Genomic DNA, 26,578 nt, shown 5'->3' with positions numbered 1-26,578 from the left:
GATAACTTCTTGACAGCTGCATAATTAGAGTGCCCCCCTGCCGTAGAGACACTATAAATTTACAAATATCGATACCTTTTTCGGAAGTTGAACACGGGTAATTAGGTATGGCAGACAGAGTTATTAACCACTACCTCGATTGGGCAGCATTTAACATTACTCTATGTTTCAAAATGTCAACGTTTTTAACAAACTCCCTACCTATTGGTTCATAAAATTTAGTAGCTTTTTGATTTTTCAGAATCGTATATATACCATTCGTATACACTGCAATTCTTCAATAAACAATAGGCACTTTTAAATAGATTTTACGGCATTAAGAGGTCTCAAGTAATTATTAAAGCGATACGACGAATATTTTACAATTATGCAAAACCCATTTTAAGCCTTTATATTTCGTATCATTACTATTTATAAATGAAATTATGTTTTCATAACCTATTTTTAATTAATCGGTTGTTACACCTCTTTTGAAACAAAGAACGCTGCAAATCAAACTTGCAAAATGTGATCCATTTTATTAACATTAAAATAAGGAATGGTGTAACGCTTTTCTTTAGAAAACTATTTTTTAATCCAAATACCAATTTTACTAGATTTGTTGGAAACAAATCTAAACAAGATAATGAGAAACGTTTCATTATTAACTCTGTGCTTACCATTTCTGGAAATTTGAGGTACGCCACTTCCGGTGCTCGTCATCCTGACAGGAAGTACATTTACTCATATGAAACCAGATTATTCGCCAGAATACGATTTTCTCATTTGCTTTCTTTTATGCTGAGTTTATTTTCACGAAATCCCACTCATGGATTTAGCTAGATTATCAACAAAAAACTGGATTCTGCTGGTTCATCTGGTTATCCCAATACTGAGTAAGTCCTTCATACCTTAACCAATACCTATATTTTAATTCATTTTTTTGTAACTGTGAACTTCTGTAACAAATATTGTTCAATTCGAATCTCATGCATATACCTCACGAATTATAATAATGCAAAATATTTGAAATACTGTGTGTAAATTTGCATGAAATTGCGTTTTATGCTAATATTTCATTTTCAAAACGTAAAATTGCCTTGATGCTTAATTTTTAGAACTGAAAAAAAAAATCATGCCTTTTTTTTTTTTTTTTTTTTTTTTTTTGAAACATTTAAAAGTGTCGAATTATTTTCATGACGCTAAAAAAGTTTAAACTTAGGTAATCTGGTTTTCATTTCCAAGGTGTATATTAATCTGATACTTTAGTGTTTTAATTATGATACTTTAGTGTTTAATATTCTGTTGAGAATTTAATATCAGTTTATAGCCTTCACTATTGGAAGCAAAAATATTCTAATCCAAAGTTCTGTGTGTTAATTTTGTACTAAATTAAGCTTTATAATTAATAAATTAACCATATTTTACTATTTTAATTCTTACTGTACAAATAAATCTTAATTTCAATTAGTCATAATAAACATATGCATCCCAATAAAGCGGCATTAAAAACTTTTCTTTAGTACCTAACTTAAGTCACGTATCAGAGGATCTATTCGCTTTTATGTTTGTGTTTAATCATGAATAAAATATTATTTAATGCCCCATAATCTGTCTTCCCCAGCCCCAAACAGAGTCATAAACTCCATATGATGTACGGCAATTTGTCTAATACAGCATGAGGGTTGTAAGCTTAAAATACACTTCTGAAAAATTTTATAAAAACAGTCTGAGGATTTAAAAGTATATTAAGATACTCGTAGTTTATTTTTTATTTCTAATTTTTGCGTTAAAGGAGAAAAAAGTTAAGAGGTCTTGTAACTGAGATAGTACGGGAAGCGTAATGGCAGACCGCACATTGAGTTGAACAGTGTTAAACGAATGTCGCATACTGCGCATGCCCAGAAAACAATTTGGCGTAATTACTATGTTGGCGCGATTTGAAAAGAAGATAAATACGGTATATGGTAAATGTATCGCCATCTAATTGTAAACAAATCTGGCGTTTAAATCTTCGTAGAGTATAATGTAAATGTAAATTAATTACTGTGTTAAAATACTATTTTTTGCTATACTGCTCAAACAACTAGAGAGCTGAAATTATTGCCAAGTAATGTGAAGCAGTGTTTACATTCAAAATGTAAAATATAATACTTATGAAATTCTGCACATTCCTTTGGAACTGTACAAATTTTCGTTCAGAAAAAGACTGAAATTTAGGATATATTAATTGAAAATTTATTCATTATACTTTTAAGCAATAAAAACAATTCAGGATTTACCATACGTTCCATTCGTACATACATAAAGAAACACTGAGGAACATAACAAGTGCTTGCAGATAACACTGAAGAAATTTTACAATTCTTTAATGCTAGTTATCAAATTCTTTGAAATGAGAAAATAAAAGCGCGAATATACGCTAACAAACTAAGCGAGATACTCCAGTTTACAATTACTGAATTATAACATGTAAACAAATTACATTTAAATAACGAATTATTACGAACATATGTTAACAAATATTAAATGCACTGTTATTGACAAATTAAAATGAAACATATATTAGAAAAATAAGCAAGTGCAATCGGCATGGACGTTAAAATAACTAATAAACAAAGTTCCACAACAGTGCAGTTTTAAACATCACTCGAACACACTCGGCAGCCATGGAGATCACGAATAAGCTAACGTAGGGTTGCTTAGTCGCCAATATTTCTCCCAGCGCCAAAGGTACACCATCAAGCATGCGCAGTAAGCGAAATTCGCTTAACACTGTTCAACTCAATGTGCGGTCTGCCATTACGCGTACGGGAATATGCATGAAATAGTACTGCTTACAGTTTAGATGAAGATAAATATTTACCATTTGTTTTCTTAAACAAACTGTTTTCAATGCGGAAAGCATGTTATCGAAATACAAAGTATAGAGGCTGTTCGAACATTTTTAGACGATTCCATTCTAATTACAGAAATATTTTACCTAAAAATATAAAAGATAAGTTAAAAATAGCTATAAAATGAAAATTAGAAGATGTATATACTTCCAATTTATGATCAATTTGCGATATTTACTTTTTAGAATTTTTCAGAGGTAACCATGAAATTTATTGCAGTCATGCAAAACTTATGTTAGAGATCAAAATCATCAAAATTTCGATTTCGCAGGGGATTCAAAATTTCAGTCTCCTAAGACAGTGCAGTCTAACTACTAAAGTGATCTTCATTTTGTCCTTTTCAAATCCGTAATCTGCAGGTAGAAAAGTTCCTAGCACTGATTCTGGTAACTCGCTGGAAAGCATTAATTTCAATTACTCTTTTATTGAGAAAAGGAAGGCTTTTTTTAAAAATAAACGAAATAATTTGAGAGCTGATGGACATGGGTCAGCTGAAAATCTTAAATTATAATTAGTTAAACTATTCTACATACTCAAACTGCTTTATTTTACAGCCTGTCAACCGCCAGATGTCCCTTTACACGGATCCTACACGCCGGAACGTAAAAAATACGAGCTTGGTGACGAAATTCGATATTCTTGCCAAACTGGTACTTTACTAGTCGGTAAATCTTCTAGAAAATGCTGGAATGGTGGGAAATGGTCTGGTTCTACTCCATTTTGTGGTATGTGTTCTGTTTTAGTACATCCTGTTTATCTGTAATATAAGCATTCTTTTCAAAATGCAATATACTCGGATATCACTTGGAAGGAAATAGAAATAGAAGTTTCAAAAATGACACATTAATTTTTTCATTTGTAAGCGCGTATATGAGTAAGACCACAGTGTTTTTCACTGCCCTTGCATAGATATACCTTACTTGTAGTGTTCGTGCATTTTCCTACAACATGCAATAAATATTCGAACACTGTACCTTAAACGAGATTTTGATCTCCTCTATACCCGTAAACTTACAATGGATTTCTGTATTATTCGTTCTTAGCCTTGCTAACTACTGTGCAGAAGGGCCCTGGTTCGAATCCTGCAGAAGACAGGGATTTTTGTAAATGTATAGTGTCTGTATGGCATGGGGGGCACTCTAATTATGCAGCTATTAAGAAGTTCTCTCAAAAGGTTGATGGTATTAGATGGGAGACTCTCGGGCCCATCCCTCCGGGGTGGTCTATATCCGGGGCGGAAGTGAACCAAATCGTAATGTTACCTATATGGTGCTCAAGGCTCTTATCTAGGCCAGGCAAAATCTGACACTCCTTGCCAAGATGAATTTCATGGCCTTGTTCTGATCTTGCTCTCAAACACGTAAGATAAGTAACAACCATGGACCTTATAAGAAATAGACTAACCCAAACGGGTTTTCTCCCTCGTCTTAGGCGTTGCCGGCTGTCACCTTGATCACATCCGGAGGAGTAGGGATGACTTGCAGAAATTTAACATTGGTTGCCTATTGCAGCGTGTATAATTGTCAAGAAAAAGCTGGTTGTAGCGCCTCATTTCACAAATTAGAATTTCTACATATTTTTATTTTTGAAATTGAGATTGGTTTTTAAAAATTTAGCATATTTATCAAGCATAATTAACGTTCCAAATAACTACAAAGCTATTGCATGCTTTCAGGGCTGCATATTTTTTTAGCTTTTCCTGTGCTATAAGGAAATTTGTAACTACTTCTTTTAGAAAATAATATTTTAAATCTGAACTAATAGAAAATTTCAAACAAGCAATTTTCTCTTGCAATTTTTATGCTTTTTATTGGTGTAAATAAGTAAAAAGTACTTAAATATTTAAAAACGGATTTTTGAAAGTTGTGTTTAAAATTCTAAATTGTACTGCTTTTTTTAAAATTATAGATGAGTATTATAACACAATTTCTATAAAGGAATTTTATTTGAATTATATTTCATAATACATCAGAGTGATAAACACTTTTGACTCCTTAAAAATGTTTATACATTTAATTCTAATATTAAAATTGTATTTAACCGTAATAAATTATTTTGCTTGTATTTTATAGTGATTATTTTTACAAATTTATTTTTAGTTCTGCATAAGATTTTTTAAATTTACTGTAAATTTAATTTATTAGCCCAAAGCGGCGGTAGCCTAGAAAGGCTGATAGTTTCGAAGCGGCATTTTGCGCTGTTTTACTATATGTGCCCGTGTCTCCTTGCAAATTGTTGTTACCAAATATTATCGTCCTGTATTGTGTTTAAAGAAATTAAATAATGAAGAATCTGCATGAATACATGTATACAGGCGTAAACTTGCGATCTTTGCCGCGGGGAATTTCGTAGGCTTGGACTGACTATAGGTCAGACAAGTGAGCATTAGTCAACAACAACAATAATTATTCTGTCTACAAAACGCTTTACAGAATTATAATCTGTAATATAAGCATGCATCTATGCTTAAATAATTATAAATAAACATACTGTGCCAACACACATTTCAAATTCAATAAATAACTTTATTTGCTTCATTAAGTAAACATTTTATAAATAAATGGGAATGCATTAAAAGAAGTAGTTATGCAGAATGGCAGAAAGCGCAAAGAAATTTTCGTTGAGGATCCTCTTGAAATTATTGATTAAATTTGATAAATCTTCCCATTATGAATATTAATCCTTCATCGTGATGGGAGCACCCGCTAAATGATGCTTACGTTTATCTTCTTTCTCTGAGCTGAGTTGAGGAAAGGAAAATATAAAATGGAACTTCTTTCGTTCCGTTGAACGTTTAAAAAGTTAATAAAACTCCTTGATACAAGTAACTCTCAAAAGAAATAGCTTTTAGAATTTTTAGAAGTTTTCTGATGATATATCAGATGTATATAATAAAAATGGCTGGAATGTATTTAGAATTATTCTTCTTAATAAATGGCATAGATGCTGAAGTACAAAAAGTAATAAGCAAAATAAATTTACATTTACCCTTTTTTTATCACGGCATATGTTTTATTAAAATTTGATAAATAATTCTGACTTTTTTAGATTTTTATAGGGCAGTTATCAAAAGTGGATAAAATAACCCACCCGGGGAGCAACGCTTACTTTAAGATTTGAACGGAGTCGAAATATTGGCATTAATTTTATAATATCATAATAAGATTAAATTAAATTTATCCCAAAGCTTAATTGTGTTTTACGAACAGTAACATTCATTCTCATCATAGGATTCCTGCTGTTGTATCTGATGGAATGAGGTTTTTGTTCTGTAAGTAAAATTTTGACAAAACACAAGAATCGTTGAAGGTGGTTATTTAAGAAATCTATGATTAAATCTTGATTGTAATATACTGAAAAATTATTAACGTTTCGTCAAGATTACTTATTCTAAGTTTAAATTTTAAATTATCATCATTACTAAAGTAATACTAATATAATGAATAATAAATATGATACTTTTATATGACTGTATATGTGAATAAAATGAAATAATTAACTATAACCATATAATATTAATTATATATATATATATATATATTATTTATACTATCTTTCTACTATTTTGTAAATTTAATAACCGTCAAATCTTCTAGCGCTTACTAGAAAAATGGGGTTTCTAACTTCAAAGACGTATTTTACCCCGATTTCGTGAAAACTTTTATCTTTTATAACATATATTTTTCCTTTTCCTCTACTTTGAGACAGTACTGCTTACGCGTTTTAAGATTTTGCAGAAAGCACATCCTTTAGAAGTTTCTTACGCCGCCATTTTGTAGTCGGCTATCACTCTCTTCGCAGGTAATAATTTTTACTGACACCGTATCCAACGTTTGGCACAAAGTTTAACAAGATAAGATAATTTGAACATATGTTTAAATACTTTGTTCTGCTATTGGACACTTTGAACCTGATCGCATACTTTTTCCAAAAACTACATTTATTTGCATCTCCAAAACAGCTTTAAATTTTTAAAGAAACACAGTTTAGTCGTCTGAAGAATTAAGTATATTTTCGTTTAGAAAGTCGTCCTAAGACTTCAGTAAGTTTGCGGGGTTTTTTTTTTTTTTTTCAGTCAGCTTTTAGCTGATAAGGTTCAGATTTTATTTTATTATTTAAAGAATATTTATGAAAAGTTTTTCGTTTGTTGGTATTATTAGTTTAGCATAATCGGGGACCGCCTAATTTTTTGAATGTTGTTTAAATGGCAATTGGGTTTAAAGTACATTTGTTTTGCTCTTTATATTTATTTGCTTTTAAATTTCGGAGAACGAAACACGTTTTCGAAACATATTAAACAGCTTGTATGAAGCTTTAATTCATTTTCCCCTAATGAGTTACGCATTGGAGTCTCAGTCAAATGAGATTAATTTTTATTATTTTGTATATTTTTCCCTTTTGCATTTTTATTTTTAGAGTTCTGTGAATTCTTATTTTATTTTTAATTTGATTTAGATATTGTGTTAAACCTCTTATACACGGTTGCAATTATTAATATTTTGAAGAATTGCCTTCCTTCAACTCCAATATATATATATATATATATATCCGGCTTTATTTTTTCAACTGTTGGTCGTAAACATATAAAAAAATTAAGAAATCTAACTTTTTATACACTCCCTCCGGTCCCTACATTAATGTTTAGGGAAATGTTACACTCGCTATAAAATTAAAACATAAAATGTTTGACCCCGTATGACAAAAATTGACCGAGATATTTAATTTCAGTATTTGCCATTTCCGATGTCATTTTCACTTTGCATTGAGTGGTTAGTTGATAAATAACTTAGAATAATTCAAGATTTATTTTTCTGGTTTTAAATTTTATTTAATGAAATTCTTTTGCCATTTACTATTGTCTTTAATTTGTAATTTCGTTACATTCGATACACCGAAAGTATATTTTCACAGTAGTAATTTATAAAAGTAAAGTCTAAACATAAGTTATTAATATTCTCATGAAGATTTATCACTTTAAAATCATTATCTGATACTCGTAGAAAAAAATTTATTAAACTAAATAGTTCTCGTTTTGAATTAATGCAAATAATATTGCACGTTGGTTATGTGCTAATACTTAATCCTGCCAGTGCTTTCTAAAACACGAATTCTATGTGAATAAAATCAAATCTCCATTTTGAGCAGAATTATATTCGTTTAAACTTTTCACAGTAATTTACATAGAAATTCTCGTCACTTATTCTCTTAACAACCAAAGCCCTTCTCTAAACTGATGTTTTATTTTTAGTTACATTCAAATGCAAGCATTTCGTTCTTCAATTCGCGTATGATCCCGAATGTGCTGTTCGAGTTATAGTAATAGTATAATTAACAAGATATTTCTTTAATTCTAAGAAAGTAACGTATTTCTTCTTATGCAATAAGAAGTGGTTACTGCATCTATCAGCAAATGAAAGATCTGTGGCTCGAATCTTGAGTAGGTAAAAGTTGGTTTTTATTGCTCCTTTTATCTCATAATAAATCTAGTAGCCTTACTGTGGCTCCGAACCAAAAACGTAGTGGAAATTAATTCGTCTGACATGGATTTAGTCGACTGTGTCTCTTGTCTTTCCCTAGTCAGTAGGGGAGAATATGAAGAATTATCGCTTCCATCCCCATACGTGCATAGTTAATATTTGTTTAATATTTCGAAAAAATCTAATGCTCTACAAGGTGGTGTAAAATTAAAAATGCAATGGAACATAATTTCTCACCATGTGGATTTAGTCGACTGGGTCTTGCTTCTATCCAGTTATCGTTTACATTCGAGAGAATGCAAGGAATTATCGTTTCAGTCCGTGCGTGGTATTGTGCTGTAAGCGGTTACAACATTTCGCTAGCTTTAACAAGAAATCCCTTAATGTGTCAGGTGATTTCTAATGCTTCTCACTTCAAAGAATTGAATAGTCCCTGAAATATTACGTACCGCAATACACAGCAATCCTTTCTGTGCGCCTTTGTTATTCTATCATAATTTACGTTTTTACTTCCTTATACGAAGTAAAGTAAGTAATGTAATCGCGAAAAATTTCGTGGATCATATTTCAATAAAAGTATATATTTTGACCGCTCTTGAATCGATTTGAACGATGTTTCTGTGTAATATCTATACGTACGAACAGAATAAAGGACACTTTTTCCCAAAAAAGATTGTAAAATAGACTCAGAAGAGATTTCTCCGTGACGTCTATATGTATGTGTACGTACGTACGTACGTACTATGTTTGTATGTATCTCGCAAACTCAAAAACGAGTTGTCTCAGAACGTCGAAATTTTGTATATGGGACTGTTATAACATGTAGTTGCGCAACTACCTATCTGGTTGCTATTGGCAGCACCGAAAGTATATATATATATATATATATATAAGAGGAATTTTAAAAAGCTAATGCTAAAAAATACATTTGACACTATAGTTCCTTAGCAAAAATGTAAAATCATGTTACAATTAGAAACAATATTAAAGCAGTAAAAGCTAAAGGTAAAAATTACAAATTGAGATGGTTCAAAATCAAAAAAGGGATGATAAAAAATACAGAAATATTAAATTACAAAGAATTTTAAACAACTCTTTGAAAAATTAAATGCATTTCAAATACACAGTAAATATGTACAAAAATATGCAATAAAAATACAATAAATGGTAAATAGCTCAACTCGAGGTTTGAGCCGGATTTACCAAGGGAAAAGCAGCTCAAAAATCGAATTCAGTTAATACCTACAGCGCGTTTCGTCAAACGATAATAATTGAGATTATAAACGTAATTTCACTAACAGAAAAATCCAATGAAAATATACTAGCTAAAAAGCAATGGACGCGTAGTAATTTAAATTGTAAATGTAAGTGATTATTAATCAAGTAAAAGCTATACAAGAAAGCCTAGTTAGGCAAATGTACAATTAAAATAAATAGCTAAAAAGCTATTATCCAAAAATTATTTCATTGTACAAATTTTCATTGTACATTTGCCTTACTAGGCTTTCTTATTTATTTGTAAGTTTTACATTTGCAATTTAAATTACCGCGCGTCGGGAAAAGGATTAAATTACGATAAAATTACGAAATTACGATATAATTGAGACTTGCTAAACTTTTTTAGATTATTTAGTTCGATTTTTCTGTTAGTGAAATTACGTTTATAATCTAAATTATTATTTGACGAAACGTGCGGTAGGTATTAACTTAATTCGAGTTTTGAGCTGCCTTTCCCTTGATAAACTGTACACCAACTTCAATGTGTTTTTGTGGAGTGGGACCAAAAGCAAACTTTTAATTTTGTGCAGCGAAAATCTGTCTTCTTGCCCGCTGACAGAATTGCTTGTTTTTGCATAGAAACTCTAATTTTAATTGTAAAAATTGTTTTTTAACTGTTTTAACTGTATTTGGTGTTTTACGTCTTTATGTATTTTTGCTTTACTACAAAGTAAGAACTTAATTAACCGAATGCTAAATGTATCTCTAATGAAATTAAAGGTAGTAAGTTTAAATGAAACGCACCAAAAAATGTGTATAATTTAATAAGCCATACAAAGAAGTCATGAGATGTCTACATCAGATTTTTCTTTCAAGTCTGCTATAATAGTGAAGAAATTAAAATGCTCTTGAAAAAGATACATTTCAAAATTTTAATTATTATAAATTTGTTTTAGTCATTATTTAATGCACTAATTTAAAGCAAAATTTTCATTGTTATTATTTACAAAATAGCTGATTAAAATTTGATAAAACAAAATATATCGGAACATATATCGTATGTTTTTCTGTAAGTTCCTAGACACCTTTCATAGCTGAGACTTTAACTTTTGCTATCGACATATCGCCCAAATTATGAATAGGTATTTTTTGTTGTTTTCACCTAAGTGTATTTTCAAGGTTTTTGTTTATTTTACTGTTTTGCTCTGGGCCAAAAGCAAAAGAAGCATAGAAAAAAAATATTATGTAAATGCCATAGATTGGTTTTCCCCAAAATGTTTTCCAAAAGTTTCTATTTTGAACATGTTTTTCTTGGAACAACTATTATATAGAATCTTGTTTTTGATGTGTGCCTAAAATAAGAAGCAAATATTTTTATATTTGAATAGCAAAAAGCAATCAATGATTTCCATTCACAACTTTAAACAAACATTAATTTGAAATAAAAACAACATTGAAATATAAAATAATCTTTCTATGTTAATACTCAGGATGTAAATTTTCGTACTGATAATTTGAAATCCGAAATGTTCCAATTCATAGAAGTACTAACAATAATCCTTCAGTTAAAAATTCAGTTTTCGTAATAACATGAGGAGAAACCTGGAAACATAATTATATAACTCGTTTCGATTATAAGTTATTATTTGCTGCTTACATTCTGATAGACTCTGCAAAGGATAATTCAAAGTTTTTTTATTTATATGACTATGTAGAGAGAAAGAGAGTTTGCAAACGTTGTATTTGATGAAATAGTTAAATTTGTATGAAAATTTAGAATTCTAAAAGATAATGCCACAAACCCAGTAAAATTCTCGTACAAATAGCAGAAAAGTAAACACCATATAAATAAAACACATACACCCTGAGTAACAATAAAAACCCTGATGCTGACACCACATAACTTCCTCGTACGGCCTATTAATTTGCACATATTTTTTGCTGCACTTCATTTAAACTTATTTTCTCGAATTACTCTAACTTAATTAACCGCTCTCTCAAGTTTGATAAGTTGAAATGACATCAGAAACTCTCAAGTTGAAAATGACATCAAAAATTCTGAAGTTTAAAATGACATCAAAAACTGCAAATTTTGAAATTAAATATTCCGGTCCATTTTATCATAATATGAAATAAAGCAGTGGGCTAATCTGGAATGTACTTATATTGGTTAAAGAATTTTAATTTAAAATTATTTTTATGCTAATTTTAACCAGGTTAGTTCAGTTTACTATTAAATTCATTTATTATAAATAGCTTCAAGAAAACAACAGCAGCTGAAAAGCAAACTTCTGTCCGCTTCAGAAAGATATTTTCCGTCTTTCGCCATCAAAACTTGTATGTTGAAAATTTTCCTGACGTTCTCATTGTGCGATTTTACCAGGAAAGTTTCTTAAAACATTTTTAATGTTTTAATTTTTTGCTCCCTTGGGCGATTCTTTTGAATTTTGTTTTGACTGCATGAGGACTATAAAATTTGCTATAAATTTTGCATGAGGACTATAAAACATTTTTTCTTTTCATATTTTATATACATACATATATATTTTAAGGAATTTACTCCTTTATTTTTACTTTATATTTTCATTTCCTTCATTTATTTCTTATGTTGAATTACACCTGTTTCACAAGTTTGGGGACTCAATCAACTAAAATTGAAAATTTTTATTTTTTAAACTTAATTACTTGTTTATGATTTATGCTATTTTTTTTTTCAAATATTGGATTAAAAGATTTGCATATGGTTTTATATTCAAGTCTTGGATTATTATTTTATTATTTTTGCAAGCTTATTTTTGAACTGGATCTACTCAAAACAATTTTATAAATCTGTCCGATATATTTTTGAATTTGTCTATGTTTTTGATTGTTGTAATTTTCCAATTGTTTGCACTGTTTACTTCGACCTGTAGGCGTTGGAAAGATAAAGACACAGATTACTTTTTTTTTCTAAGACCATTTTTAAGATTTTGTGGGTTCAGAAACATCACTCTAATTTAACAATTTCTTCTTTCGTTGCACCAACCCCCTGATGATGCTGCGAAAGATGTAAATTTCATATTTCATTTTTGTTTTTGTCATATTTTATCCCTCTACTTCTTGAAGTTTCCCACTGTGCTTCTGGTTTCTTGTTTTTTCGCATTTTTGCATGTGATTTATTCCGAATAGTATTTCCGGGGGATTTTAAACGTATTTTTTATTTTCATCTTATTTTGCATTACTACCGCCACTTGTTGATGCTATCATCGCGCAACTGGATCTGGTTTTGATCTGCTTTTTACTTTGCATTTATTGACTTAATATATACAGAGAGAAAGAGAGAAACTTAAAGCATCTAAAGTTAAAATTAAATTGGAATCAAAGCAAGGCAATTCTTCAACAATATTAATTATTGCATCCGTATATAAGAGGTTTAACACAAAATCTAACCATATCAAAATTAAAATAAGAATTCATTAGTAGAACAAAACGCGAAAAGGGAAAATGTACAAAATTATAAATATATAAAAATTAATCTCATTTTACTTAAACTTCAGTTCAGAACTCATCGGAAAAAATGATTTAAAGTTTCATAAAAGTCGATTAATATGTTTCGAAAACATGCTTCGTTCTCTTGGTTTATTTGAGATCAAAATCCGCAAAAAGATTCAATTAAATTTTCAAAAGACGTTAAAATTTATATAATATCGAAAAATCGAATCTCAAATGTATCCAGAATTTTCCCTACACGCTTTCGAAACACTTGGAGAAAAGAATAAAACATTACTTAATGCCGAACTGACTACTCAAAAAAAATCTGATGTGTACACCACATGACTTCCTTGTACGGAATATTAAATTATAAGCACTTTTTCTTGCATTTCATTTAAACTTATTGGATTGAATTAAATCTACTTCGCCGACAGCGCATAAACCACAATAGAATAAATGCATTCTTTAAAATTCACTCTAGTATTTGTTTACCATAGAGACACTCTGGCGCTAGATTCACTTAACAGTATTAATAATTATATAACAGTTAACTTATATAATAATTATATAACGGAAGCCAAGTTAACTGTTATATAATCCAATAATTATATAACAGTTAACTTATATATTTCGTTCATATTATAACTTATAATGCACAAAATTTATATCATTTAAAGAATAGAATTATCTAATCGTTGCCACGTGTTCTATTCAAATACTATAATAAAGCTAGAATCATGTATAAAAGAAATTAAGCAAAAAGAAACACTTTTTCACAGACGATTGAGTATTTCTCATTTAATTAATTCAGTTCTCACTTCGCGAGAAGGCAAAAATACATAAAACCTCAAAATATCTATATTAAAAATTACGAAGTGAATCTTAAACACTTATTTCCTCGAAAAAATTCCAGAAAGAATTAAGCATGATTTAATTGGCAATAATAAATGAATGCGTTATCTTTGTTGTTGCGAAGCTCATTTTCTCTAGATTGGCAACAAATCCACTAGTCTCCTGTTTCAAATGTAATCAATGGCCGCCATTAAAAAAAGGCTTAGCGGCACTTAGACAACTTTAAAATTGTTGATAATTCTAAAAATATTGCATATAGATTTACTAAAGGCACAAAAACCTTAACCGGAAGATAAAAACAACATAATACAATCATTTTTAAAGCAAAAAATGTACAATTTACAAACATATAAGAGTAAAGAAACTGAGATCACTGAGCCGGGTAACAGAGTGGATATATACATAAATATATTTATATACGTTTGGTTGGTACGGCCGATTGCAACCAAAATACGAGGTGCACATCTACATGTTATAGCAGTGTCCTATATACAAAATTTCAACGTCCTGAGGCTACTCGTTTTTGAGTTATGCGAGATACGTACGTACGCACGTACGTACATACGTTTTTACAGACGCCACGAAAAATTCTCTTCAGAATTAATTTTAAAGCAGTTTTATAATTTTTAAAGGAAAAGAGTATTTTATTCTGTCCTTACGTGCAGATATCACGCAAAAACATCGTTAAATTGCATTCGATAGCGGTCAAAATGGGTATTTTCTTTGAAATATGCTGCCTGAAACTTTCCGCGATTACAATACTTCCTTTTTACTTCGTACAAGGAAGTAAAAAGAAAAAAAAAAAAAAGAAAAAAAACATAAACCTTTACATTATGCAAATTGACCATTCAGAAAAACAAATTGGTCTAAAAACAATATATGTAAATCCGATATTCAAAAGAATTTACAAATAAAAAGCAAAACAAATATACTTTAAATCAAACTGTCGCTTAAACAACACTCAAAAATTGAGTATTCCCCCTATTATGGTAACCTAAACTTTTAATGCCAAGAAAACGAAAATCTTTTCACAGAGATTTCTATAAAAAATATTATCTAATCTGAGCCTCAAACAGCTAAAATCGGAAGACTATTATTTGAAACAAAAATTGAAAAAAACACAAACTTAACTGAATTCTTAAGACGACCAAACTGTGTTCCTTGTAAGAGAAAGTTGAACTCAAGTATACTCCAGAGAAGCCAAAACTTTGCTCAGTCATGATCTTAGGTTTGAGGCAGAATTTATTCCGGAACGTGTCGTCTCGCCTCTTTTTCCTCCCATCCCGAAACTATTCGCTATTGATAAGACATAGCTGCTATCTTTCGTAGCATTTTGTTTCTTGGTATTTTTATTGTTTATATATAAATCTTTTCAAAGTCGTTACAAAAATATGTGAACACCCTCTGTGTTTATAACTATTTTATAAAGAAGATAATTCTTGCATTAAGAGTTACTCAAAAATTATCAATGAGCCACGTGTTTGTCCACGTGTTCTCTAGAACAGCGGTCGTCAATCCTTAGAACTTCGCGGACCACTACATATATATAATTTTACACTTGGTGGAATACTAATATGAATTAAGAAAAAGGTAAATAAATACATTTATGCAATAATAATCAGCCAACTACATATATTTCGTTCACACTACTGAAAAATTATACGAGAATATGAAACATACAAAAATCTTACCTTCTTGTACAGAAAGCTTAACGTTTCCATATCACTGAAAAGGACCTTCACGAAAAGCAAGAAAGAACCGGCAAACGCAGAGCAATATCAATAAACTGACAGTGTTATGCCGCCAATTTTTAATTATTATAAATATAATAATCAGCGCTTACTCAGTAATTGCGCCATTGATCAACAATTAGCCAAAACAAAAACGGAAACTTCCAGTGATGCAATTATAAACAGGAATGCTGATGGTTCTCACAAAAATCCACCAAGATGCCTATTGACACGGAGAAAAACTGTGTTATTAACGACCACAATACCATATGTTTGTAATTCAAACGGAAAAAGAATTCAAGTTCGCGCTATTGTTGTTAATAGGAACATATCCATGGAGGCTAACTCTCACTTTCAAATGTCGCTAGATATACCTGCAAAATTACCTAAAATGCCGCTAAATTCAGAAGGAATTTCGCTAAAAGTAGTAGCTAAAATTTAAAAAAAAAGTATAATCCATATTCCAAAATAGGTTTTGCTAGTCGTCATTTTTTAAACCGAATCTTCATAAAAATATAAATAATGTCCCAATTTTTCTGCGGACTATTAAAAGGTTTTCACAGACCACCAGTTGGCGACCGCTGCTCTAGAATTATCTCTTACTTTTCTGGGGGGAAGAAGAGACTAACATCTCTATCCAGCCATGTTGGCTGTAAGATGCTTCATGTTGTAAAGATACATTTACCATCAAATGTTGGTGGATAATTTATGGAGTAAAAAAACGTAAAGCATGTTTATTACAACGTATCTCAGCGCCGACCGATGTGAGACACGAATTCAAAATTAATAATGTGTTGTTAATACAAGATGACAAATTACCTTCGCAAAAGTGGAAACTTGTATTATCATAGACGTATACTTATGGCAAGGTAACATAACTGTATTTTAAACATTGCAGAGTTTGAAAACCCATTCCACACTTTTATTATTTTGGACGTTAAACTATTTTCCCTATAACTGATTCATTTAAATGATAAATCTTGCTGTAAAGCAGTGTTCAAAGGCGGTACTAAGGAATCGTTTTCTATAAGCACATCCTTTGAGTTGTTTTGAGTTGTTCCACTTCAGACACAAACTCATAGATATAATGCATATCAATGAGCTCAGCGTTGTGCATACCTTTCGAAATCGCACGACCAATCACGATTTATAGCAGTGAAATGTTTTTTATATACCGCTCAAAAGCGCCCTATAGATCTTTAACGTGCCATTTATGCAACAAATCCTACTATAAAATCTGCTTTTTTGCCCTTACAGTAACAAATGCGCATATATGTATTTAATTCACACATATGCATATGTTATAAATTTATATTTCTAGAAACTTCCTACTTCCTTGTAGGAAGTAAAGGAAGTATTCTAATCACGAAGAATTCCGGGTTTCATATTTCAACGAAAATATCCATTTTTACCTCTATCGAATGCAATTTAACGACGTTTCTGCGCAACATCTGTACGTAAGGACAGAATAAAAGAGTCTTTTTCCCCAAACGAATTATAAAACTAATTTAAAATGTATTCAGAAGAAATTTTTTTCGTTGCGTCTGTACGTACGTACGTATGTATGTATTTATCTCGCATAACTCAAAAATGAGTAGCCTCAGAACGTTGAAATTTTGTCTATAGAACTGCTATAACATGTATTTGTGCACCTCCCCTTTTGGTTTCAATCGGTCGAACCAAAAGTATATATATATGTATCCACTCTGTTACTCGGTTCAGTGAGCTCAGTATTTTTTATTTCTATATGCTGGTAAATTGTGCATTTGTTGCTTTAAAAATGATTGAATTATGTTCTTCTTATCTTTCGGTTAAGGTTTTTATGCCTTTAATTAATCTGCAGGCAATAGTTGTAGAATTGTTAAAGATTTAAAAGTTGTTTAAGTGCAGCTAAGCCTAATGTTTTTTACCGTAGCAGCCATAATTGTTTACATTTGAAATTCGCAGAATAGTGAATCAAGTTTTTCTGCACCTTCGGTGTCTTTTTGCCGAGTGAGACCAAAAGGAATCTTTTTAGTTTTGTGCGCCGAAAAGTCTGCCTTCTTACCTGCTGGCCGAATTTCTTGTTTTTGGGTAGAAATTGTAATTTTAATTTTAAAAATTGTTTTTTAATTGTTTTAACTGTATTTGGTGTTTTATGTTTTTGTATACATTTCAGTTTTTTAAGAAGATATTTTGATTTTTTTATGTATTTTTGCTTCGCCGCGAAGTGAGAACTGAATAAATTGAATGGGAAATATATCTCTAATGAAATTGGAGGAAATAAGCTTAAATGAAACTCAGGAAAATGTATATAATTTAATATTACGTAAAAGGAAGTCATGTGATACACATCAGATTTTTTTTCTTTCTAGATGTTCCAGTTGAACTGAAGAATCCGACTTCAATAACGACTTCACGACGCTCGAAAGCCAAATATGCCGTAGATAATATCCTGAACACATGCTACGAGTCAATAAATTCTACGGGGCAATCACTAGAAGTACATCTGCAAGATCCAGCGATACTCAGAGTCGTGAAACTTTATTTCAAGACAAGTAAGTTTTTTTCTCTTATTCAAATGCCAAAAAGGTTTTTCTCAAAGTTACCAAACGGAATTAATTTGATCATAACAGTATGCATCCACCAAAATGTAATGAAAAGCCGTTTAATCACCATGCGGGAACGTGTGTTAATGCGAAATCAATATCAATATCAATATTCGCCGTGCGAAACGATGGCAAATATTGATATTGAATTTGAAAGGCAATAACAGTCCCTCTCTAATTTTTCAAATATTTGGCACCTTTTTTGTTAAACTGGCAACCGAGCTTAGTCGCCAAAAGTTGCAAATATAATGAGCCAATCTGAAATACGTAGATTTCAAATGTTGCCAAAAGCTTATGCTGTGTCCGCTTTAATAATGAAATACCAAATTTTTCTTTTATTCATTATTTAGAGTTGGTGCATCAGACTTAAACTCTTTAGACAAGAGCGCACGAGTATGCGCTGAAAGAAAATTATTTGTCAAATGTGTAAATTTAAACTCTTTTATGCCTACAAACGGTAATTTGTGGCAACAATAGCAATTTATCTTTAGAAAAAAAAAAAAAAAGGGAAAATGCGAGAGAACTATCGGATTTTATTGTCGGATTAAATGAAGAAGTACAATGCCTAATGATAGCATATGAAAACTCACATTCATGCCACTGTATTCAAATGGTTTACAGAATCTCGTAAAAGGCAAAACTTTCTCTTCGATGAAAAAAATACACGAGAAGACCTGTCTGGCTGTAGTCTTAAAAAAGGTGCCGGCCATACGAAAAATGTTGATGAATGGGCAATCATTGTACTTATCAAATGATACAGAAGAAACTTAACATTGGCTCGCCATCTATGAGAATTCTATTAGTGAAGAATTCTATTCATCTATTCGTGAAGAGCTGCATATGAAAACATTACTTCGTCGTTGTGTCCCCCTTAAATTATAAGAATGCCAAAATGAAGGTATGTCAGAATCAGTAAAAAAAACACTTCAAATTACTTAATGATGGTGGTCACCATATCGTTTTTAAATCGAAACTGGTAATGAAACAACGTAAAAATCATTTTCTGATGCTAAACAAGTCGAGAAAGTAATGTATGCGCCTTTGAATACGACGCGATACTAACAAAGTTGAGAGAACAATGAGAAATGAAAAAAGGCAATAACGTATGCCGGGTTTTTTTTAGTCCAAAGGGATTTGAATCCCGAAGGACTATTAGTTTCGTTTTGGCATTTTGCGTCGGACTCATAAATGTCGGTTCACTTTTCAAACTGTTGCCACAAAATGTTAGAGTCCTGCATTATATTTGAAGAAATTAAATAATGAAAAATCTGCATAAATGTATGTATATTTCTCGTATTGTGATAAAACAACGGTACATAGAGTCATCGAATTTTGAATAACGTAATCCTCCAACGAATATGAGCATGTGGAAGACCCAATTTGAAATTTGAAATTTGTTTTATGATCGATTTCCTATTTTTTAAAACTTTGACGAATTTTTGATTAACAAACTCAAGGATTTCAAAGCGAGCAATGGCAACGTTTTGCAGAAAAAACATTTTTATCTCCAGCGCGTGAGTCTCTGTATCGGAAATTCTAAAGATATGCTCGTTTTAAAACTATTTTGCGATATTGCTGTTGCACTGGATCTTATGGTTTAAGTGCGAGGAACATGATATTTAATAAAGAAAGGTAACACACAAAATGTTAAAAAACGCCCCTTTGGACGTAATTTAAAATCTGAAACATTTCAGATTTTTTTTTTTTTTTTTTTTTTTTTTTTTCCAGAAGTACAGAAATCGTCAAAGTCACCTAGTTAGAGGAACAGCTGACTGATTCGCCGCTAGACGTCTTCCAGAAATTCTTTAAGAAGTGAAAATTGGAGGGGTCATACTTCACCATGATAATGCATCTTCTCATTCAGCAAGGATTACGGCTGAATTTCTAGAATAAAAGAACATGAAATGAATAAAAGCACATTAAATTGATAGAATATCCATCCTATCCTCCTGATCTTGCTACGTGTGACTTTTGATCTTTGAAATAAAATTTACGTGGACTTTGTGTTCAATCCTATGATGAATTTAATGAGACCTTCAAAGCATATTTTTCATCAATTCCAAGAAACAAATAGCTTGAAGCATTTAATCTTTGTAAATTTGCCTACAAAAATGTATTTATATTAGAGGAAACTACTTAGAACTCTCTTAAGATATGCTAAATTTAAATTGTACCATGTAGCTAGATCTAAAAAATTTCAGAGTAATATCAAAGGCATCCGTCGTAACATCAAAGATGGATACAAATAACATGAGTTAAATATAACTGATAATTTTTAATTGACTATTCAAGCCAATTATTGGTACGATTAACGTGTCTCGAAATGCTGTCTCTAAGACGGTAATATGCTTCGCTTCATCACTCATAAATAAATGTTTTAAATTCTAACATAGCCAAAACATCGCATGGATTCATAATTGGATGTTGGGAAGGCCACATATGAAGAATATGTTAACTGACTGCCCAATAGGCCTACTTGAAAGTCAGTTAGCGAATTTTCACTAAGACTAAAAGATGAATAGAACAGAGGAAGGGTGTAAAAGACCCTTTTGTTTAACTCAATTATTTACAGACGGCACAGTCTTTGTGCTTAAAAATCCACAAAGCACTTGTAGCAATAAAACTAAAGATAATAGTAAGCTAACCTAAATTTAAAGACAAGCTAGTAGTTCAAGACTACACAAATTAATTTAACACAGCTGGTTTATAAGGTATTTCTCTCGCCTTCCTAGCGTGCCTTCGTGGTGTAGTGGTTCTGCATGCTGGGCCGGTATTCCAGAGGTCCGTGGTTCGATTCCCGACGAAGGCGATTGCTTGTTTTTCATCTTATCTGCTTCCAAAAAACTCCTAATGACTCTAAAGTGGCGCCCGAACTAAAAAGGGTGTTGGATGATGAGTCTCCTCACCCAGGATTTGGCGATTGGGTCTTCAAAAACCCCAGTTGCCCTTTAAAAGGGGAGAGTATATAAGGTATTTGTCCCGCCTTCCTATCGTGCCTTCGTGGTGTAGTGGTTCTGCACGCTAGGCCGGTGTTCCAGAGGTCCATGATTCGATTATTGACAAAGACGATTGCTCATTTTTCCTCTTGCCTGCTCCCAAAAAAATCCTAATGACTCTACAGGTTGACTTAAAAACCTACAATTGGCGTGATAATAAACTTCGGAGGCAAGTACGCGAAGCCGAGATCCAGAATTCAAACTACTGGTAAAAATAAGAACGTGCGCACTGAATAGTGAAACACGCTCTGACTAACATGTTCGCTACTTCAGTTTAAATACACGCTCGTTCACCATAACTCATTCGCATCTTGGCGAAAAAATGCGAAAGAAACAAGAAATGACAGAAAAAGCTGAAAAATTAAAATAACTATTAGTGAAAATAATATAAACCCTATATCCTTAACACATCGTACAATGCGTGAAGAATCTCAATCTTGCAAAAAGATGGTGCTTGCAAGACAACGGCATACTTGCAAAGTCGGAGTAATTTCATTCTCTAAAAACCGCATGTTACTGTCCAATGTTCGGAGTAAAATCTTTGGAGATATTTCTCCAAAGATTTTATTTATTGCTCCAAAGATTTTATTTATTCCAAAGATTTAATTTATTGCTGTTTAATCTTGGGGTGATATTTCACCCCAAGATTAAATAGCAATAAATTTACGCCATGCCGTTTTTTTTTTGGGGGGGGGAATACGAAGGCTAATATAAGATCGAGGACAGATTTTATGAAACTGTGTACGGCAGTTGTAAGTATTCACTGAACAGTCCAAATGAACATAACGCCTTATGCGTGCAGAGAATTTCCAAAGCCATTTCATATCGGTCTCACGATGAGCAAGCTATAGTAAGAACTTTGGTCGTGGTTCAAATCATGTGGAAATAACTCTACTCTACTCTGCTCTTTAACGAGATGACTCCAACGTAAGATCCGTATATAGATTAAATGGATTAAGTGATCCTGATGGTATATATATCTTTATTGAATCTTAGTAAGAAATTTACATAAATTATTAATTTACATCTAGAAGTAACTACTGCACAAGTCAAAGTATGTAAGGATAATATCGGAAGACATTGTGGACATCTGAATCTGGTTTATCCAATAGTTGTGCTACTCAGCGAATATGGTATTAGTAGCATAACGTATTAGACTTGAAGTGGATAAGCCCGCTGAATACCAGTAATTTGAGCTGGGTTCGCAGTTTGACGAACGGGCTGACTAAATAGGTATTTTTATGTTTTTTTCTTCCGTGTAACGTGAGTATGAAACCGTCTGCCCTAAAACAATCTGTCACAAATATTTTTATATGATTTGCCATAATTAAACTTCATATCCAATCCAATTCCCCTAAATTCTTTTAGATAAACGGATTTTTATGGTGTACATTTTTTACTGAAAAACGTTAAATATGACTTACTTAATGCAGAAATTTTTATATTCATATTCGCTTAAAGCCTTAAGCTTACACTATAAGGTATTTCTCCCGCCTTCTTGACGAGCCTTCGTGGTGTAGTGGTCTGCACGCTCAGCGCGTAATTGAAAGGTCCGCGGTTCGATTCCCGGCGAAGGCGTTGCTAATTTTTCATCTTGTCTGCTTCCAAAACAAAGTCCTAATGTCTCTGCAGTGTCGCCCGAACTAAAAGAGTGTTGGATGATGATTCTCCTCATCCAGGATTTGGCGATTGGAACCCCTAAAAAACTCAGTCGCCGTTGGAAAGGGGGGAGTATATAATGTATTTCGCCCGCCTTCTTAGCGAGCCTTTGTGGTGTAGTGGTCTGCACGCTGAGCGCGTAATTGAGAGGTTCGTGGTTCGATTCCCGGCGAAGGCATGTCTAATTTTTCCTCTTGCCTGCTTCCAAAAATACCTAATGTCTCTAAAACACAAGCGCATGGGATAGATGAAACTGTAAAATCATTAGGTTGTTTTGAAGCTGAAAGACGTGAAAAATGTGCATTGCCCTCGCTGAGACTCGCGCCTTGGACCTCTCGAATACGCGTCGAATATGCTCCCAATTACACTGCGAGGGCATACGTAAAGGAGGGAGAAAATACCTTATAAGAAAATGGAATCCTTTTAAAACCTGAGTAACTTAATTTACAAATTAAATGAAACTAATCATTTTAGAATTTGATTTATCTTTTCCATCGCAAATTTTGTTAGAAAAGCTAAATTATTCAATGACATGTCTGCCAGAAAAGAAAGTTTCTGTGAAATTAAACAGTTCTATATTGTTTGAATTAATGAACAAAACCTTATCTCTTGGGATTCGTAGATTTACCTAGAACCTGGTTAAATATTCACCAAGCTGGGAGCAGCTGTTAACAAGTTAAACCAGGCAAACATTTATCATAGTTTTAAACATCCTTGCAAAATCCCCCATCGTGGCAGTTTTCATATCCTTTTTGCTCCATGTATACTCGAATCTTTAAGTGCATATCCTTATTAAATGCGGTTATGTAGATTCAGGTAGCACGATCCGATACATCCGTATTTTGAGGTTAAAGATTCAAGAAAAAAATCTCGGAATAAATATTGTTACTTTCACTCGAAATGTACAGGGTGAGACTCTTGTACGGCTCTTTGTAATGTGACGATCGATTATTCCAATACTGACTTTATATTTGCAGAAAATATAAAGAACCTCAAAAAAAAAGCTTTATAAAACCAAATTGCAATTATTTTTCCATGCTGCTTCCAGTCTGCTCTGCGTTCTGTTTGCTTTCTATTCAATTGCGCTGCTACCGGATCAAACATAAACCAGAACGCCTGACGAAAAGATAGGAAAGCCCTCGTAAATTTGTCATTTCATTAAAAGCTTTTCTCTCCCTCTTATCCTTTATTCAGCCCTTTGGGAAATACATTAGCAGAAAAAATTGGAGGAGAATAATAGGACCTGTTACAAACTCCTTTCAGAAGTAGCCTGTGAGTCATCAAGTCTAGAAAATGGTTAAAAAAAATCAAATATTTTCAAAGAAAGTTAGGAGATTATTTTCACTTTCAACAGATTATTGTTAAGATTTTCATTTTTTATAAGAAATTCAAGTCATATAAAAGCAAATTCTTTTAAAAGCAAATTTAATGCAAGAAAGTCACGTACGGAAAATGTATGTTGTCATAAAAAATTATAGCACTTCCTCTCAGGCGTTGTTTTTTGAAAACAATCTTGGAATGAAGGCAATTTAAAATAGGCAAAATTAAACTTCATGTTAATGTTGGCTTTCTCGAAAAATCCTGTTAGTTTCAAATAGTAGAAATTTTCTGCATATTTTAAATTTCACTTTCAAGTAACGAAAGCCTACTTTTAAAAAATTAGAAGTTTGTAAACTAAAATTTGCAAGATCCTATGATTAGGCCCATAATTGAAAAAGATATGGTCATAAAAAATATGCATGAATTTCACTATAATTACAACATTGCTATCAAAATGGATGGCAACGAGAATACGTATTGTCTTGGGAAACTTTAATAGGATTCTGCCAAGGAAATAAACTTAAAATAATGATCATTAGGTAAGGAAAAAAAATCCGACACTTGCTCAAAAACCTTTTATTTTTAACAATGAATGCTGATAACTGTTCTAAAAATATAATATAAATTTTGGAAATTTTACTCCTTTATGGCTACTCAAAAAATAAAATTTACGAGGTTTCTATGAATTATTATTATCTATATAAAGTATCATCATTAATGGATATATAGCTTATGATGTTTCTTTCTTGCTTCCTAGTACGAAGTAAAAAGAAAGTAATGTAATCGCGAAAAGTTTCAGGCAGCGTATTTCAACGAAAATATCTATTTTGACCGCTTTCGAATTCAATTTAACGATGTTTTTGCATGATATCTGTACGTAAGGACAGAATAAAACACTCTTTTTCTCCAAAAAAATTATAAAACTGCTTTAAAATGAATTCTGAAGAGAATTTTTCGTGGCGTCTGTACGAACGTATGTACGTACGTATCTCGCATAACTCAAAACTGAGTAGCCTCAGAACGTTGAAATTTTAAATATAGGACTACTATAACATGTAGATGTGCACCTCGTATTTTGGTTGCAATCGGCCGCGCCAAACGTATAAAAATATATTTATATATATATATCCACTCTGTTACCCGGCTCACTCAGTTTCTTTGCTCTTACATGTTTGTAAAATTGTACATTTTTTGCTTTAAAAATGATTGAATTGTGTTGTTCTTATCTTCCGGTTAAGGTTTTCATGTCTTTAGTAAATCTGTATGCAGTATTTTTAGAATTATCAACAATTTTAAAGTTGTTTAAGTGCCGCTAAGAGTAATATTTTTTTTATGGCGGCCATTGCTTCTTTACATTTGAAACAGCAGAGTAGTGGATTTGTTGCCAATCTAGAGAAACGTACCTTCGCAACAACAAAGATAACGCCTTCATTTATTATTGCGAATTAAATCATGCTTAATCCGTTCTGGAATTTTTTAGAGCAAATAAGTGTTTAAGATTTACTTCGTAATTTTTAATACAGATATTTTGAGTTTTTATGTATTTTTGCTTTGTCGCGAAGTGAGAACTGAATTAATTGAATGAGAAATACTCAATCGTCTGTGAAAAACTGTTCCTTTTTTGTTTTGTTCGCTTAATTTCTTTTATACATCGTTCTAGCTTTATTATAGCATTTGAATAGAACATGTGGCAACGATTAGATAATTCTTTAAATGATATAAATTTTGTGCATTCTGAGTTATAATATGAACGAAATATAATACTGTTAAGTGAACCTAGCGCCAGAGTTTCGCTATGGTAAACAAATAGAATTTTAAAGAATGCATTTATTCTATTGTGTTTTATGCGCTGCCCGCGAAGTAGATTTAATTCAATCCAATAAGTTTAAACGAAATGCAAGAAAAATGCGTATAATTTAGTATTCCGTACAAGAAAGACGTGTGGTGTACACATCAGATTTTTTCCATATATTTGTATGATGAATTTGTGTTTGCAGTAACTTTTATTCCTGTAACTGATTTATGTAAACTTTGAGGTTATTATGAAGACGTCAATTTAAATGGCATGCATGCTATGTTATAGATACTATGATCGTAAGCAAAGTTTAAATAAAGAACGGAAGTTGGTAGATATATTACGTGATAGCAATCTGCAATAAAGTCAGTTCAAAGCTGATCAGGCAAACTGAGAAAATTGCCTCGTAAATAAACAATTCCTTTCACCTGACCGGTGCACTAGAACTCCAGTCATAGAACTCGGATTGTAAGGTTTCATTTAAATGAAACAATTATTTTTATGTTGATTCTATTCTATCTTCTTTTCTTTTCCGCCAACCTTCACCAAAATGTAAATTAAGTAAACTGTAAAAGCGCGATTATGAAATACTAGAA

At 31.7% G+C, this 26,578-nt stretch overlaps 1 protein-coding gene across 2 annotated transcripts in view; it reads left to right on the top strand.

Moving 5' to 3' along the window:
* Positions 1–735: 735 nt before the first annotated feature.
* Positions 736–26,578, top strand: part of LOC118204422 (C4b-binding protein-like) — a 76,080-nt gene continuing 50,237 nt past the window's right edge. For both annotated transcript variants that reach the window (XM_085813035.1, XM_085813026.1), the window contains exons 1-3: positions 736–875; positions 3,431–3,601; positions 17,979–18,161. In XM_085813035.1, the coding sequence (XP_085669161.1) occupies positions 809–875; positions 3,431–3,601; positions 17,979–18,161 (421 nt within the window). In that variant the 5' untranslated portion in view covers positions 736–808. The remainder of the gene's footprint in view (positions 876–3,430; positions 3,602–17,978; positions 18,162–26,578) is intronic.

The sequence above is a fragment of the Stegodyphus dumicola genome, chromosome 1 (assembly GCF_044657685.1).
Source record: "Stegodyphus dumicola isolate Sdum_Otavi_A_Nest chromosome 1, ASM4465768v1".
Taxonomy (NCBI): Eukaryota; Metazoa; Arthropoda; class Arachnida; order Araneae; family Eresidae; genus Stegodyphus; species Stegodyphus dumicola.
The sequence above is the reverse complement of the archived record's forward strand: the minus strand, read 5'-3'. Positions and strand labels throughout refer to the sequence as shown.